This window comes from Xiphophorus hellerii, chromosome 18 (assembly GCF_003331165.1).
Source record: "Xiphophorus hellerii strain 12219 chromosome 18, Xiphophorus_hellerii-4.1, whole genome shotgun sequence".
Taxonomy (NCBI): domain Eukaryota; kingdom Metazoa; phylum Chordata; class Actinopteri; order Cyprinodontiformes; family Poeciliidae; genus Xiphophorus; species Xiphophorus hellerii.
In genome coordinates this window covers 8,429,415-8,448,882 of record NC_045689.1, presented here as the reverse complement: position 1 = coordinate 8,448,882, position 19,468 = coordinate 8,429,415, and the positions used below count along the sequence as shown (strand labels likewise).

Genomic DNA, 19,468 nt, shown 5'->3' with positions numbered 1-19,468 from the left:
CTTGTGCTTTGTAAATATCTTATGGTTGTGTCTGAATTATTTAAAGAGAAAGTTCAGAATTTGTTAAGTTCTATCAAAAGGTTATAAGCACTTAATATCCTGACTGCAGTACACAAGTCTTCTTTGTTAAATATAAACCGATATATGTCGCTCTTACAGTTTTAAATCTGGGAGATTGACAAAAAAAACATTGGAAATTGAATACCTTAAACTAAACTCTGGTTTTAGAAACATAATAGTGGTTTGTGTGAAAAACTATGTACTCTTGAAATTGGCATTCAAGGCAGATAAACTGTTAATTATGGCATTTTCTGTTTGTACTCTGAAGTTGAATTTACTGATTTTCTAGTCCGAAACACATCCACTCAAGTTTCCCCTTGAAATTGAAATTATTACTGGGAGAGTCTGTGCTTGCCAGGCCGGAATTCAAAATCCAATATGGCTGCCATGCACCATGCATACAAAAACAGGGTGAAAGTTGCAGGTAAAAACCTAATATTTGCACAAACTCAGAACTAACGCATCACACCCCTTTCTCTTAACTCTGAAGTGACTCAACAACTCTGGGTGAATGTTAGATTGTTATTCACTTGAATAATATTTTGGACATTGATTTGTCACTTGTAAAGCTACAGTACCTCTCTAAGCCTGCGTTAGTACTAGAATTGCTGTTATCATTATCTTTTGTATTTTTTTTTTTGTTCAAAATAAATCTTAATCAGGTGAAATTTAAGATATTGAATTTGTAATAAAAATTACCCAGAGATTAAAGCAGTGACTTTATCCATGTTGATTTTGAGATCAAAATAGACTGATTGATCCCTACTCCTTTCCATGACTGGGCCAAACTAGTATCTTTTTATACTACCAGATATTATTTTTACCAAAAATATCTGGTAAAGCCCTTCAGTTCAATATGCACATGTGCCAAACATATGCAGTGTTGTTTTAAACATTAACACATGCACAATGTTTGGATGTATTGTTCTGTAGGGCAATTACAAAACACCAAAGCAAAACAGAGACAACACACAGCTTTGGCTGGGAGCAATAAGGTTTTTCTCATGACGCTACAGTGCAGGAAGTAAGGTGAACCACACCAAATTTTTATGTCGACATTCATATTTTTCAACCGCAATAAGATATGTAGCCCGCTTCGCACTTAACTGAATTACTCACCGGAAACAATGTCAAGCAGAATGTACATCACTGATAATGGAGAAAAATCTGATAAAGTCCAAATCCAGCTGCCTGGAGCATTTAACCAGCTCAAAGTTCCGCGCAGCATATCAAATGGCATCGCACTAGTGGTGTGATGAGAAGTTCCTCTGATCAGAAAGGATTTCCCAAAAACTGCACATTTATGGTGCATTGAAGTAAATCTTATATATTGGATTATCTAAACACAAAGCAACTCCAATGTGATTCAAACCTTTTTTTATGCTAAGATTTTACATCAATTTTACCCCGAATTTCAGATGAAGCCACTAGCTGTTAGTATTTGCTGCATGTAAGATATTAATTGTTGATTTCTTGACAGAGCCACTGTTAAAGATGTCTGAACTGTCCCTTTATATTTGTACCATATTTGACATTGCGCCTGCTAGGTTGCTTGTTCATTTGAACTTCACTTGAACCTCTCTGGATCAATACTTAAAGTGTTGCTGTAAATGGGTGGAGGATATAATTCAATATCAGGTGTTGGGCTGTGAACTTCAAACTGCCATGAATTTCTTTTGCAATCTTCAGCCATTCCTAAACACATCATTCCAGAGATATTTTGTCAACTTTATTTCAAAGATTCCTCCTTTTTCATGCAGACTCTGATCTGCTATCATATTAGCTTAGGTCTCATCACTTAATGACACCGTTACTCCAATCTGTTAACTTTTTTTTCTGAGTCTTATTAATTTAAACACAAGTTCTTCAGTCATGTCCCTCCTGGCTAAAATGTGAAGTTTAGTTAGCTAGTCATCTGCTAATTTTGGCACTCGTGCAAATTAATGGGGAGAATGAGAGGAAGTGAGAGGGAAGGAGCCGACAGGGAGAAAAGGATGGAGGCAAGCGGGGACCCTTCTGCACACGCGGCACCCAATCTCCTTTAAAGGCGGCTTCATAGAGACTTGACAATAAGAATATAGTCTGGAATAAAGCTACTTTTTCTCCTCCTCTTCACACCTACCGGGTAATGACAAGAATAATCAGACAAAAGCCACTGCGGGGGATGCAGTAAGGTGCCCACATCATCCATGTTTTATTTAACAACTAATGCTTTCAAAGTCTGCTCAAACTTCTTTTCTCCCGCCTTTTTAATGTGTCTTGACTGTTCTCAAGCTTCCTCATTACAGAGCGGTAATAAACACTATATCTTCCAGGAACGCATCACACTGCAGCCTGTGAGTGCACATAATTAGATCAAGGAGGCAAAGTCAGGAGCATCCTTGTATCCTGGTAGACTCTGGAGAACAGTATGTAACCCTGACACCCAGTGTTTGCAAATCTGGTCAGGGCTTACTGTAATCTATTTAGGCCTGTCTGTGGAATCCTTTTCTACGTTATCAAAGAAATCAATAAGGATAAAACAGATCCAACTCCTCAAAACAAACAAAGGAAAATACCAACATAGATTCTAAAAGAGCGTATAGATTGTACACACAGTGCATTGCAAACCTTTCCACATTTTGCCACATTGCAACCACAAAACGTAATGTGTTTTATTCAGACTGTTAATGAAAGACAAACATAAACTAGTGCATCATTGTGAACTGATAAGAAAAATATTAATTGGTTTTTAAACTTTGACCAGTAAAAATGTGAGAAAAAAATGTTTAGGGAATTTAGAGTGAAGCTAATATATAATTGCATATAGTTTCATTACACAGAGTGAGAAATACTTATGGCCTTTATTTGACAAAAGAAATTCTCCAGAAAAACAGTTCCGAAAGCAAAATATGGAAGTGCCATTTTTCTGACTGAACAAATAAAGACTAATTGTTTTAAATAAGCAAATTAAAACATATATAAAATTACATAGATCTCTTAAAAAAACGGATTTGATTTGAAGTCATGTGGTTAAAAAGTGTCATTACCATCACCCAGTATCTGTCAAAGTAAGAAAAAAAATACGGAATATGGTCAAAAGACAGAAAGTTTTTGGAAGCTCTTTTTTGTTTCTTAATCATTGTGATGTTTTTTTTTGGAAAACATCACAAAAAGAGTTTGGATTGTAGAAGTCAAATTGTGTACCCATTAAGGAATTGACCATTGTGCTTTTGTGTTTGGTCAACCAACATGGATTGCTCTGTTAGCAAGATGTTTAATATTAAAGGTTTCAAAAGAACCCAGAGCAACTGATAAAGGCCCTTTTCAAATAGCTTTTCTGTGACTGAACAAGATGGGGGAAGTTTGAGACAGGAAAACGACCAGACCATTGAACGTGTTTGAATGAGAAACATACTGTTTCATCAAAGGCCATAAAGACCTCATTGTGAGATGTGTTGAAAATGTAGTGGATGTTTGGGGGTTGTTTTACGAAGTAGAGTTGAATAGCCTTTCATTACTGACATGGCAATTTAGCCTGATTTATAACAGAGAAATCTTAAAGGAAACATTTGAATATCATTTTGAATAAAACTACAACAAAATGGTAGATGTGCATTGGAATAAGGTGGCCATTTTAAGCAACCATATTTTTTAAAGCTGCTTGGAGAGGAGATTTGCATTTAAGCCCAATACTATTTTGTACATTTGTAGTTTTTTTTTCATTCTCTTTTTACTTGTGTGTAAAACAGCAGGTTTTTTTTCCACCTACCTTTAAGCCATTTAGTACCAGATATGACAACTGATATTTTTATCTAATCATCTATAATCTTATTATAGTCTACTGTAAGATACTGTGATAAGATAATGTAACTTCAATACAGATAACACTTTAGGTCCAACTTGCATTTATTGTTGTTTACACACACGCACATATTAACATGTTGCATGAAAAGCTACATTTTTAGACCTTCTTTTGATTCAAGCGTAAAAAAAAATCAACTAATAGATACTCCAACGTTGGTATGTTTTTCACATAATGTCTTTGTATGCCTTAAGAATATTACCAACAACAGTGTTGGGCTTAAGAGCCGGACTGAACATCAAGACATTCTCCTTCTCCTTCAGGGTTATTTGGGACAGTTATTTAATCATTTCTGATTTCTGGATGTAATTATTGCCAAGTTTCGTTCAAATTATTAAAACATGACACACTGATCTTAACTGAGAAGTGAGGCCTGTAGTATCATTTGTCAATATCATTTGTGATTCTTTCTGACTCCCTGGATGAGCTGTTGCTTTGCTCTTGGATTCATTTTGGTAGACTAGCTTCTCCTGGGAAGATTGATCTCTGTTTGATTTTTTCTCTATGACTATAATCTACAGTATCTTTATGTAGTGGGGTTGAGTCCCAAAGCTTTAAAATGACCTTGTGACCTGTATAGCAGTCAATAACTTTGTTCTTCACCTGTTTTGGAGTTTCTTTAAAGTGTGGCTTTGTATTTTGCATTTTGGTCTTTTGACCTACTCAGTTGTCAGATATTTACAATTTAAGCAATTTCTTGAATCCGCAGGTCTCACGGTAATCAGACCTGGATGTTTCAAAGGAAATACATTTTAAAAATAAAGAAAATTTGGGTAATTTATTATTTTACAAGGAGAACATTAATGCTTTCACAAATTGACAGTTCAGTTTGAATATCTTTTTTTTTTCCTTTTAATGAATTAAATCATCTTTCAATCATCATATTTTCACTGCACTGCATGTAGCTACAATATAATTTCTCCCAGCCCAGCTCAAAATTTATTTTTTAGTTTTATATAAAAAAATTTGCACATTTGTTAGTTTTATTTATGTGTAAAAGATACTGACATTTAAGGAGCACATAATACCATCCGTCCATTGTCTATAACCATGTCTTTGTGAAACTTTTGTTAATCGTGGCAGTTTAGATCAGCAGTTTGTCTCATTAAGGGCAATATGTAAAAGGGAATTGTTTTAAATGGATACAGATAAAACTGAGTGAAATGCTCTCATTCCCTTTATCTGGATAAAAATCCTTCAACTTTCTTTGTCTAAGAGAACTGACAGTTTGATCTCCTATGGGGAGCCTTTTATAAGGCTTTTGTACATCAAGAACTACTATTGAACAATTACAGTATATTAATTTAACTTGACAGAAACTTTTAAATACTCTGAGAATAAAAACTCCCTCAGTGAGGAAATTTTCGGCTATCCTTCTTGGAGTTTGTGTCACATGTACAGTTTTGTTTGAGTGTTCTAATGTCAAAAATGTAATGCTAAGAAAGTGTGAAGAATAATTAGCTGCTCTGAAACCTTTTGATAAACTTTGCATGCATCAAAGGGGGTTGTCTCCTGTGACAGTTTCTCAAAAAGAAATTAATCTGAAATACGAAGGAGAAGGAAAGTGAAGAGAAATGTAGCAGGCTTGTGGCAAATGATCAAAAGCCGTTCATTTCCGTGGCGCAGATCTAAGACCTGACGTTGATGAGGAGGTATGAACTAACAGAATAAAACTGTGACAGCAAGCAAAGGACCTTCTTCGTACTTTTACATACATATATAATATCCAACAGAGTGCTGTTAAATCCTCTCACACCTCTTTACACTGCATCACAAAAGTCTAGTTTTTCACATATCAATTACAAGCCTAAACACTACTATGTTAAATGTAGTTTATTGTGATCGACCAACAGAAAGTAGTGCAGAACTATCAATGATAAAAAAGGTATATATTGTCCAAAAACTGTTAACAATGTCATTAATTACCCATCTGTCTATTATACCACTGTAATCCAGTTACTGTTGCTTGTGCCCATCTTCTGCACCCACTAGAAAAAAGAGTGATTAACTGTACAAGTCAAGAAGAACATGCGGACTCGAAGTAGATAGACTAGAAGCTTGCTGCACAAAAACTAAGCTAGCAACATTCAGCAGTCATTTAAAGAAAAACAAATAATCTATTGGCAGTATCTGTTTGAAGGTTTATTTTAGTCAGATTGTTTAAATATCCAGATTGGAAAACTTAAGAAAAAGGTTCTTTGAAGTCGGAATCAAAAATTGGAAGGTTGAGGGTTTCACACCAGTTCTCAAAATCCAATATGGCTGAAAATTTCTTTTTAGACGGCTTAAAAAAAGGTTTTTAAAAAAAGGTTTAAAAAAAGCTTTTAACTATGCTCCTTCAATAACCATCTAATCAAAGTGATGAGAAGTCAAAACTTCAAGAAAACATAAAGTTTTTTGTTACTTTAGCTAGACTGGCCACTAAGCAAACCTCAGTGGTTTTAGGGGTTTTACTTCATAGAGCGGACGCAAAGAAATGTTTTCTTTCTTTACTGCCCTATAAATAGTTCCATCTATGCTGTACATGCTTAAAAACAATACTGCAGCATGATGCTGCCAGCACCATGTTTCTCCACAGTGATGATGTGTTGAGGGTGATATGCAGTGTCGGTCTGTCACACATAGCAATTTCCATGTTGCCTAGAAAGTTACATTTTGGAGACATTACACATAGGTGGACCTTTGAGAAGACTTTTGAAATAACTTGGTTTCACTTTATTTAACATGTAGGGAAAAAACAAGTCTGAATACAAGTGGACACTAAACCTTCCACCATCATAAGCCATGTGTAATTTTAACAATTTTGAGCTAAATTTTGTTGGTATATTGCAACAAACTGTAATAAAGTGCAATTATGTTGTGGTCACAATGTGACAAAATGACTAGAATTTTTATGTAATTCATACTCCAAACTGCAAGTGCACTGAATGGAAAATAGTTTATTGATTTCATCTTTTTTCTTCTCAAGATTACCCAAATAAAAATAAAATTCATCAGAATGGAATGTTTTAGCTTGACAATCTAGTAACCCTTCTTGTGAGCATATAATCCTCTAAATCCAAAGCTTAGCCAACCTCCAAGGCAGGTTTTGAATTGTTACCCTGCCAGATTATTTGTCTGCCTAATATACAAACTACATGTTGTCTACAGAAGTGCTTACAGCGGGTTGATTCTTGTTAAGTGAGTAATGGAGCCAAACAGAGACATGTCTGGAGAGTTAAAGTGCACAGATAGTCAGGCAATGCGTTCACAAGCAGCTGGGGTCTGGAGAGCAGAGAGTGGATGTTCCAGCGCAGCGCCTCATGAATCCTTTATCAGTGTGTTTGAACATTGATCAGATTGAGTATTAGCCCAAAGGCTGGACTCAGCTCTTGAGGGGAGTGCAAAATCCAAGTTCTCTCATGTGAGCACGCAATGAGGCAACAAAAGAACATCCGCGAGACAAAAGGAGGCAAAAAAAGGACAAAGTGTGTCGGCAAACTTTCTGCTAATCCAATATTTAAAAGCGAAATCTACTTTGCTTCCCTCTCATCTCATTAAGCTGTGCACCTGTGATGGAGTAAAGTGGAGATAAGGTTTTTTGTCCTACAGTAAATGCTGTTTGATCCGACGGTTAGAGGAGCCTGCTGTTGCCTAGATATGAGATGTTCCTTATGAGTGTGGGAATGAAATGTGCTTTGAGAGCGGCTGAAGTAGTAAACACCTACTCCTAATGAGTAATCAGAGGCAGCAGAGGCTTTGCAGACATGTTCAAACAAATCCCAGAGGACAGTTTGCCCTGACGAAAAAACAGTAATGCATCGAGGAGAATTAAGTTGAATATATCTGAGTAATTCATTTGAATATGTAGTGAGTGAGTGGATGGGAATGATGATTCATAAATCCCCCACATGATTTAACCGGGGATGTGAAGTCATTAGCAAGGAATATCAGCAGGGTTATCACAGATGATGCGTTTGTGAAACCGTTTTACACACAATCTCTACTGTTATTTATTAGCAGAAATCAAATTTTTCATATCTTGTTAGAAACTAGTTCTTGGCACTTGCACAGTGGTCAGCAACTTTTATCATATAAAGTGAGGATTTTTATTCTGCTCCTGGTGAATAACGTGGAGCCGTTAAAAATCAAATGGCAAATCAAAGATTTAGCAGCTTTGATTAAGCTGCAAAATCTACTTAACCCAATGTTAAATGTTTGTATCGACTGTCCATACCTTATCAATCAAAAGGACTGATAAAGTATTTATGAAGTAAGTTATCAGTTATGCACCAGTAATTAAGCAAAATAAACCAAAAGAATGAATATTCAAGTCCAGTGATTGTTGTTTGAGTCAAAAAATTACTCAAAAGAGAGAAGTGTTGTAAACGATTAAAGAAAAAAGAAATACTGGAATATGAAGTGGCTACAAATGGTTTGCTCCATTTACATTCAAAATTAAATCTATTCTATATGTGTGTTCTTAATATATACAGTATATCGACTTATATGCACTCACATTTTTTTGTACGTTTCTGTCGTATTGTTATAATTTAATTCATAATAGTGTACAAAAGTCTTAAATTTGAATTTGTGAAATCTAGAGAAACCACAAATTGTTTAAGTTAATAATACTCATCTGCTGCAGGTTTGTTTCAAAGCTTACAAATAAAATGCATTCTGCACAACATACTGGCATAGTCAGGTGTGAAAAAGTAGAAAAAAGAAGAAAAAAACCCACAAAGATGTAAAATAAAAAAAGATTTAAAAGTAACGTAATTAAGGGCAATTAAAAATATTTGCATGGTACTGTAGCTGCTGTATGCACCTTATGAGATGCTTCTTGACATTGCTGCAGTTTTATGCTCACTATAACTAGAAGAAATGCCAGACTTTCTTTTTGAGCAGCTTTTACTGAATACTGAATTATTTATTATTAAAGACTTTAGTATTTCGTTATATTGAATCTTCGGATTGTGGAGGGAATCCTGTAACATTTGAGTTATGTCAGCAGATGAAAGTCTTTAGCTGTGTTTGTCAGAATGTATGTTTGAAGTAATTTGTTAATTTGAATGCATTCCTCGCTTCTCTACATTTTCCGTTTCATTCAGAATTTGTCACTGTTTGTCACACTATCCGTTTAGTGGAAATAAAAGCTGTTGACATACTCCAGGTTTAGCGCAGTGGTAGCTTTTGTCTGAACAGGTGCAGCGATTCATTCTGGCTTTTCTTCCCTCTGTGGTGCCTTTGCATGCAGACTCTCCCACTGTGACTGTTTAATTAGGCACCAATGTCTGTGTCAGTGTTTCAGCGGCGGGCTGCTCGACTCCCTCAATGACAAACTGTTGCCAAAGAAACGCATCCACGGCGAGCTCAGATCTACTGATGCTGAGGGGCGGCTGGGAGAGTTCAGCAGGGTGATTGAACTGTTTACAACTCTGCTCACTTTTTTTAGTGTTCTGTTGGGGAAATATCACATCATTTATGTCTGTCTTGCTTTTCCTTTGGCATGAATCTGAAGTGACTAATGATACACGATGGCTTCTCGCCTCCAAATGACACTGTGAATATCAAAAGAATTGATCAAAGGCTTTATTAGCCACACGGCTTGAAAATGAGGCCCTCACTAGGCCGACTCTTTGTACTATATATATTTAGGCAATCTGACATTTACAAGCTTTGTTTGTTTTTCCTGCCTCGTCCACAGAGCTTCTTTTATATCAGTTTATGCCCAGTGGCAGATTGTGTATCTTCACACAAGCCCATATTTACAATAGATACACAGCCAGTATTTGGGAGATAATGAGAAACAGTTATTGCATTGATTGGAGAATTTGGAAATTAACATTTTAGAAGACGGGGCGCCTCCAATTCATGCACAATTCCTCTTTTGTGAATGGAATTGCTTTGGATTAAAAATAAAAAAATAAAATTTCAACCAAATTAACTGAACAATTGAAAGCTTTAAAAGGCTTCCAACATTAGAAAGCTATCCCTAAATTGTTTAAAGAAATGGATATAAGATCTAAGTGCAGACAAAAAAATATGAAAGAATTTTTCTCCTGCTAGGTGATGTTGTAGGCGATCTCTGATGGAGCAGTTAAAGTATTTTAGTTTTTTTTAATGTTTTTGTTAGATTGTAACATATTTCAACTAGCTAAAAGCAAATATTTTGCGGTTTCCCCTCATATTGTCAGACCAAATATAATTCATGGATACATTTGCAAGGTTAATGGTTTACTTTTCCTCCAGGCAGTAGATATCATGAAACATTTTTGTCAAGTCTTTCTCCATTTATTAGCAAAAGTCATGATAAAATATTTACTATGTTTATTTTCAATGTGCTGAGATAAGCTTTTGGTGTGAATTCCTATATTAATTTTATCTCCACCCCAGTTTGTGTTCAGTAACTGTGATAGAGCTTAAAACAAGTGTGTGTGTGCGTGGGGGTGGGTGCGTGTGTGTGTGTGTGTATATACTATGTAAGGACCATATTTTAACAAGTACTATGTTGTGAGGGCCGACTGCTCCAAAAGCGGGGGCCGCTCGCGCGTGTGTGTGTTGGTGCACCATCCTGTGGAAAGTGTCCAGTTTATTTGGACACTTCTTTGCATGAAATGGCAAAGTTCTTTGCCCACACATTTGTTGGACAAGTGTTTTAAAAGGCTTCTCATCAGCAATTTTTTTTTTGTTTATGTTATGTTAACTTTGAATCAAAACAAAAGCAATAAAGATACAAGTCAAAATATGTTAAGTTAGGTAGATAGAGTTTCGAAAATACAATAAAGTGTTTAAGTATTGTCTAAACTAAGTACATTTTAACAGATAATTAAATGCACAACTAAGTGACAGACAAACAAGAACGTTTTTTGTATTTCTGAAACATTTTGTCTATAAGTGAATAAATGAGAAGTGCTGGGTGACCATGTAAGACACGTGTGTCAAACTTGAAGCGAGCCAAATCTGGCCCACCTTAGACTCTGGTGAGCCACATAAATAGAACCTTCAAAATAACAAATATGTACTTAAACATTATTTTACCAATTTATTAGTATTTAAACAAGTTAATTTGCATTATCAATAGATTTGCCTCAACCAGCCCAATTTTGATGGGCCGGTTGAGGCCCACCAAATGAAGATGAGTTTGGCACTCCTAAAAGATATAATATGCTAACATCCAGTGTCAAACAAATTACAATAATATGACAAACATATGATTTTAAAAAAAGCTCATTAGCTCAATTTTTCAAACATCTATAATTTTAGACATTTTAATAAGTTGAACAAATGTAGATAAATAAATTAAAGAGATGAGCATGTTCATGGGTAGATGAATGGAACTAATAACATATTTTCTATCCAATAGCATTGTGAGGATGAACAGTAGGACTGATTGACGGACTGTGTCCGTGTGGTTTTGGGAAGGAAAAGAAAACATTTGTAATCTCAAGCAGGATCACAATCACTCAAATCTACTTTTGATTGACATCAAAAAATTATGTTACAAATTCATTAAGCAAGACTGCCAAATAGTTGCATAAGATTGGATTATGTTGTTGGATATTTGCTGCCAGCACCTGCATTACATCCAGCTTGATTGCAGTGAGATGTGAGTTCATCTAAAACAAAACCACAGCCTTGTCTCACCAGTGGTCATTTTGTCTCACCAATGCTGCATTTGAAGCTTTAAGAAAAACATTATCTGATCTAAAGGAGGAACATAATAAAGAAAAATATGATCCTTAATGTACTAATCAATACTTAGCTTGCGGTTCTGATGTAAAGCCTCATCCTTAGCACTGATCTACCACTTTATTAGGTATACCTATTCAACTTCTTCTAATAGCAATTCAGCCAATCACTTGGCAGCAACTCATTGCGTATGCGCCTAAACATGGTGAACACAAATTGCTTGAGTGGTTGGTGAGTGCATAGTCTTTCTTGCATTATCAAAAGGTTATTCAATTGTTCGACAAAAGCACTACTTCCTGTCATAGTGCGTGGAGCAAAAAAAAAGCAACAGAACATGCCTTGAATTTCCAAACCTCCCTAATCCTCTTTGAATTGCTTCAAGTACTATAATAACAAATTGTCAAGCCTTTACACAAAGAAGCTTTCCTGTAGACGTTAGGCCAAAGTTTTTTTTTCTCCACAAACTACACTTGCAGCACATTCAATTGTTGCTCAAATGTGAAAGCCATAAATAACATGAACTTCACGACTCAACATCTTTCTAAGAACTGCTTCGATCAAGCAATAAGTCACTGGAATTGGTAGAAATGCTACGCAGCACACAAATTTTGGTTACCCTTTCAAAATGGTGCTTTTGCATTTTGGTCCCTCAGTAGGTAGGTCATCTTCTCATGTATGTGTTTCTGCTCCTCTTCCCTTGTCTTAAATAATTTAACATAGTCATCATCACTACTTCTAAAATCTTTGCACTGAGTCTAATGTGGGAAGCCATGTGGTGGTTTGGTTTTTGACCCTGGGTTTGCATTCCAGACACAACCTTCAGCAAATTTTGATTGATGTAAATGTATTAGTTTCATTTGTTTTGTTTTTTTTGTCAGGCGCTTCAGAGTTGCATTCCCCAACCAAAAATATCCGAAATGTTGTCGAGGGGAGAGCAGCAGTGGGATTTGGGCTTTAACACCCTTTTGCTCAGTTTCCTGACTCTAGTGCCATCCAGAGGCCAAGGAGCTGCAACGCTGTCACGTTAATTATACCTTCCTAACCTTGACGGTTCACTTTGATCAAAGCTGTGGCGTTTGTCTCCTATCAGGACTTACTTTTTTGCTCACATGTGAATACACCTCTTTGTCTTTTTCCTCCTCCTCATCCTTCCCCAGTTGACACATCGACCTTGGTTAAAAAGGACAGAAAAAGTGTCTATGCCTCATCATGAGGCACTATCAAGTGTCTATGTGTCACTTCTAAAAAATATATACAATAAACTTGAAGATTTGGTAATCTCCAAATTGGTGATCTTGTTAACATCATTAATCTTCAGTTGTCTCACTTTTCTTTCTTTCTCCCTGTCTCTTTCTTCCTCAGGTCTACATCCCCTGCAGAACAGCTATTGTCCTGGCCAACGAGGAGATAGATTACTGTTATTAGAGGATGATTGTCTCCACAGAGACCAGGATTGAGAACAGATTCCAAGCTCAAACTGAGTGTTAACAATCACCTTCATCTTAAAGTGTCAACCTTGCACACCAGCCAAAACCTACTTTTTTTGTCTCTGAGCCTTTTTCTGAATGAAGGGGTGAAAGTAAGGCGTCTTAAAATTGTGTGCTTTCAAAATACCATCTGTAACCTTAGACGGTGTGTAACCCCATTTACTTCAGATCGGTCCATTTGGGAAGCGTCCAACCTATCCGAGCAGCTAGATGCTAAAAATCAAAAACCCTGCCGAGTCCATCCGACACTAGCCAGCAGCTATTTCTCGGCTTGGTTGCATTTGGCTTGTCATCTGAAAAACACGACCAGCAACTGTGACAGAGCCAGCACTCATTTATTCAAACATAAAAAAAGATCAAAGAAAATAAAGAGTATTTCAGACTGTTAGATGTGCTGAAACAGAAGTGATTTGTTTGGATTCCTTTTTTATTAGAATAAAATACAGAAAGAGACACCAAAATGTGTGTGTATGTAACCACCTGTGACCCGTCTGTGTTCAACATTTCCTGTCTGCAAATAAAAAGTCCCTTGCACTAAATAATGAATTGATAAATCATTTTGTCTTGTATATTGTTTTTTTTAAAGCTACTCAATGTATATAAATGATCTTGTTTTTTTATACTCTGTGAACCTTTTCACATTTTGTCACATTACAGCGATAAACCTCAATGCATTCTGTTGGAATTTGAATTCAAAACCAGATGAAATTCGGAGTAATTTTGACGTTCTGGGAAAATTGCACATTGTTTTCAAAATGTTACACATAGTAATGTGAAAAATGTGGCATACATTGTGTGTCAATGCTTTGCAGAAACACTTTAGCTGCATTTATAGTACGCAATTCTTTAGGGTTACATCTCCACCAAGTTTGCATATTTACTGAGACATTTCCCTTTTTTTTCTTTTCAAAGTAGCTCAAGTTTAGCCATATTTTAGATTTTAGTATGTCAATAAAAATACATTTTTAAGTCTCATTAAATTTTCTCAGTTGGGTTTAGCTCTGGACTTTGACTAAACCATTCTGGCACATAATTAGGCTTTGATCTGGATCATCTGTTAATTTAGGTGGCTGCTTGTCCTGACCTCCACCTCAGTCTTGCGTCTTTTGTAGCATACATCAGGGTTTTTTTTTTCATGATTTCCTTCTATTTAGCTACATCCATCACGGTTCACTTTCTCCTTTTCATACAAGTGTCCCTGAAGCATGATGCTGCCACTGCCATATTTTACAGAGAGGATGGTGTGTTCAGGTTGTAGTAGCATCTGATCTCCTGCCTCCCTGCCAGCACCTAATGGCTAAGGTGTACATAAATCACACACCATGCAATTTATTATTAGATGTTGGATTGGATCTCAGAGCACATTCAAATCCACTTCATATTCCTAGGATGTTGTACTGATTTATTGACCACTTCATTTATGAATAGTCATCAGTTTGCCATTTTAAAAATCAATTTGTTCAGTTTTTGCATAAAATAAAAGCAACGCTTGTGCTGAAATTACCCGATTTTTCCCTTTGCATAAAGTTTTCTGCTGTCATTTTACTGTAAAATTCTCAAACTACATCCCACTTCAAAACATTGACACCATCTCTCAGCATACACCAGCGTGAGACAGAAGACAGTATTACATGTGTGACTCACATACTTGACTACCTTAGGAAGCTGTGTGTGATTTATGTACACCGTGCTCATTAGGTGCTGTCGCATTCCCCTGGGATCGTTCCCGAAACCCCCCCCCCCCAAAAAAAGCAAGGGAAATCCACACATAGAGCGACGTGCCTCTTTCAATTAGTTGTGACTTTTGTGACTTTTGTCTCAACTTGCTTGATTATCGAACAGCTCTAGGAGCGCGGCAGTTCTGTTGTGTGAGAAGGTTATTGATTAACTTAAATAAACCGAGGAACATCGCTGATGCTGACTGCTGAACTCACACACATTTACAAAATGTCACAAAGTATGTTGTGAAAATAACTGTGATAACAGATCTCCTGCCAGTCTGTATATTCGCTTCATTTTCAATCCCTTTGGAGTCCCTTGTTGCTTTTGGATGTTTTTAAGCGGCTTCCAAGTTGAATGAATAAAGGTGAAAAAAATTTTTCCAAATAAATGCAGATTTTCATATTATTATGATCCACACCTTTTGAATTGGTTCAGTCATTTAAGGCGTATACTGTAGCTTATGGTGGGTTTTGATCTGCCTTCCCCGCAGCTTAAAGAAAACACATTCAAATTCAACACGATTTTCCTCTATTTAGTCAGAAGTATCATGAACATGTCATTGCTTCTGTTTAAGTATTCAAAAAGAAAGAACTTTCTCCACCTCTTAAATTGCTCAGAGGATCATTTTGCATATATTATAAAGCAACAAGGTTGTGCACCTGAATTAGAGTCTTTAATCACCCTGTATCTGACCCAGTGTCACTGTCATTTTGCTGCTGCCACAACCAATTGTCCTCTTTTGTTCTCTGAAGAGCGTCTGATGTCTGATAGACTGTAAATGTTTTAGCGTTTCTCTTTCATTACTAATGAAGATTTTAAAAAATCACAGTCTGTCAAACCAAAGCAATGTGAATAACCTGGATGTCTGGACTACTGATCCCTCCATTGCATCCTTGAGATAGTATGGAGGGAGGTGTGTTTATGTGTGAGAGGGTGGGGCTAACTTTTGGCATGCTGATGAAATCAGAATGTTACCTTGAGTAAAAACATGCCGATTTTACAATAACATATTTACAAAAAGTAATACATTGGATGATCTAAATTACCTTAATGTTATTTAAAACAGAAAAGCAACAAATGGTTTTTGGGTTCTATTATAATCTAAAATAATCTAACATTGATTAAATAATTGTATTGAAAAGGAGGTACAGTGAACTTGAGTCTATTTGAGGTTCCATATTCCCCGTTCACATTAAATTCATCAGTATTCTCCAGTCATTTTTCTCTGGAACTTGACTTTAAATTATTCACAGAAAATCTGCCTATTTTTTGTGCAATGCAGCCTGGGAAGCTGAAAACCTTTTTGCAATGCTACTTCCTGGATTGGTTGCTAAGCTGCCAATTAATTCCTTTGGTACTAATTGGCTGTACCCTCAAGACCAGATCTCTTCAAATGGCAGCTCAGTGGAAGCATGCAGCTCAGAAATCATTTCCAAGTAGCCCAGTCCATGGTTTTAGGAAAGGCAAAAAAAAAAAAGATATATTTTTCTAAACTTTACAAATAAAAAAAATAATTAAATTCCTACAATAATAAAAAATATTAATGCAACATTTGGCATACTAAACCAGCAACGCAGGGTTTATGTAAAATTGACAACAGAAAACCAAACTTAACCCTGTTTGAACTGGCAAATCACATCTGAATGCAAAAGTTAACTTTTGGATGCCTTTAATCTATCTTGGTTAGAGGATTTGTCCAATTTTAACATGTTATTGAGTCCTGCTGTAGATATTAGTCTGCAGTTTTGCTAAGGTGGTTTCCACTGTGCATACTAATGTATATTTTGTGTTTGAAATATGTGATTATAAGTGTCTCAAGCATTAGCAGAGTCCACTATAAAAATGGTTTTCAAGATAGAGTGACTACTACGCATATTATGCCAGTTTTAGAGTGAATGGCGGATCGTCTTAAATTTTCTAACATTTGTTTCTTGAACTGGACTATTTCCAAATTTGTCTTTCTTGTAAGTGAAGGAAAACTGGAGTGACCTCCTTCAGCCAGCTGACTGGCAGTGTACAGTGACAGTTGAGGCAAGTGTAGTGCTGCTGAGAAAACTCCAACACTTTCCCAGGCTTGTCAATATAGCTGTAGAAATAATGTGATGGTATATTTTAGCAATTTCTAAACCACAGCTTTTTAAAACCATGATACCAGTAAGAGGCCTACACTTTTACAGCCTGAGGGTTTTTCACTTTAAACATATACTTGTTTTTATCAGAATTTTTCTGAAATTCAATTCGCAACTGGACAGAGATTGCTATGTCTTTTGCAGCTGGAATGTATGACAAAATATTCATCTGCAAGTTAAAACTAGCGATATTTATCTTTAATTTGCTATTTTAAAATGATGCACGTATAATTCCTCAGAGGCATTTCTAAGAATACGGAACAACCGAACATTTTAGTGTAAACATAAACAATGCAGCAGCTTTCAATCAAAATATCTCGCCACAGATAGATTGCGTGTTTGTTTTGTGTGCTCGGATATTGCCGTCGACTGCAGAAAGAGCCCTGAAATCTCTCAGACGACAAAGGAAGGAATCTACTTTACACTCTGTGCTGCAGCACATAAAACTTTCATTTTCCATTTGGTGACAAGAAAAGCTGTGAAATGCCGCCACATGACTGCACGGAAGAAATCACCGCAAGTGATTCCCTACAACATGATGCAAGGAGGATGAAAGACAGCTCATCAGACTGTAATATTTTAATTTCCATTTCCTGGGCCCCCACACTTTGTTCTACTTACACCAGATTATGAGTCTTTGTGCACAGGCGTCGGTGTAAGCCTCTTAATAGCAACTGTAGCATGAATAGCAGTGAAGGGAAGATCACAATAGCTTTTGTTGAGGCTGTCTCACAAAGGTGTGGATTCAATTCTTATGGGGATTTTTTATTGTTTTCTGTATTGTTTTCTTTTCTATTGTTAACTCTTTTCTATGGATTTTCCTTGTTTCTGTCTGAAGATTCAGCTGTTGGATCATATGGCATCATCTAAGAAGTAATTGTTTTGGATTGATTTTGAGCAGCATCACAGATCTCACCCAAATTTTCACTGTCTGCACTGTCAAGCCTGTTACAAGGGCACTGACAAATATTTAAAAAACAACCTTGAATCTGCATGTCCCTGCTAAGTTAGTAGTTTCCAGCTATTGTTATCCAATGTGTTTTTGTCTTCTAAATATATTCTCAACCCAGTAACTTTTTCACAGTTGTCACATTACAATCAGAGTTTGTTCTTGCAGGGATGCTGCCCTCCTTCTTCCGCCCGCCCCAACCAAATAAAATTCAAGCAATAATCAGATTTTTGTTTTTCCCCAGCAGAAGACAACCCAGTCTCCCAGTACTAGGCAACAAGCATATTCTATTGCATATAGATATGAGTAGCTGCAAACTTCTTGTAGGCACAACTGGCAGATAAGATATATATTATTTTCTAGTTCTTGGGAGGTCCAGGCCTTTTCTTATACTGCTTTGGGCAACTGCCCATTTAGCCCACATCAAAATCCACCTCTGATTAAAGTTCACCACAGCTTTACTATATTCTCAACCTGCCTGAGTTGATATTTTGCACAACAAAAAAGAAAGAAAAATCTTTTGCTGTGATTTCACCCTAATAGTTGGTATATGTCTCTACCAGTTTTGTACATGCAGAGATTCAACATTTTTTCCTTTTTGTAAAATAGCCCAACCTCGTCAAATTAGTGTCTGTGACAGGAATGTTATATATTTTGCCACATATTCTCAATTGGATAATAATCTGCATTCTGGACTACTGAAACACATGAATATACTTGAACAATTCCGTTGTAGCACTGGTTGTATTTTTGCCAATCTTTTGTAAAGGCCAGATTAACAACTAAAAGTTGAACTGCCAACAGATTGTCCCTCCTGACATGTAGAGCATTTCAGCTCCTGAGTCGCCATGGCTACTTCACTGATTGATGTTCGGCTGTCATTTTAGGTGGACGTCCATGTCTTGGTAAGTTCTGTACTCTTTTCATATGATATGTTGCAACGTGCTCGGTGAGGTCCAAAGCTCGGAGTACTGATTTATAATCAAACCCATTTTTAAACTTCTTCACAGGTTTATTCCTGACCTGTCTGCTGTCGTCCTTGTTCTTAATAAAGCTGCTTTCTCTCTAATGCTCCCTGAATTACACCCAGTTGGAATCCATTTGGATTTTATTTAGATGTATCAAAGTACAAATAAACAGAAACTTTTCAGACTTTTATTTTTTAAAACAGCTTGAAAACCCCTTTTATTTGTATTCGGTTTCACAATTATGAGCCTCATTGTGTTGACATGTACCAGATTTCAGGTTTTCAGTTGCAACATGATGAAATGTGAAAAGGTTGGAGGTGGTTGAGTATCTTTGCAATGTGCTGTATGTTTGACCTGAGAGGGTGCTGAAACACAAATGGGGTAACCGTGTTGACATTGTAGACAATGCTAAAAACATGCTGCAAAGAAAATACATCAATACCACATGATATGGCCTCAACGCCTACCTGAGAGCAATAACCACCTTTCTGAAACACTGAATTTTACACCCGTTCATGTTATTGACAGCACTCCCTGTAGGTATCTGTGCCATGAAAAATGCATGTCGTACTGTATAAACTATGCAGTACAGTACATGAGAAGACTTCACACAGGAGGCTGTAGCGGGGGTTCTGTGT

General features: G+C 36.4%; 1 protein-coding gene across 1 annotated transcript in view; it reads left to right on the top strand.

Annotated features, from left to right (window-relative positions):
* The window catches only part of gbe1b (glucan (1,4-alpha-), branching enzyme 1b), a 115,233-nt gene extending 100,430 nt beyond the window's left edge, over nucleotides 1-14,803 (top strand). The window contains exon 16 of the mRNA XM_032545406.1: nucleotides 12,938-14,803. Within this exon, the coding sequence (XP_032401297.1) occupies nucleotides 12,938-13,000 (63 nt within the window). The 3' untranslated portion in view covers nucleotides 13,001-14,803. The remainder of the gene's footprint in view (nucleotides 1-12,937) is intronic.
* The last annotated feature ends 4,665 nt before the right edge of the window (nucleotides 14,804-19,468 follow it).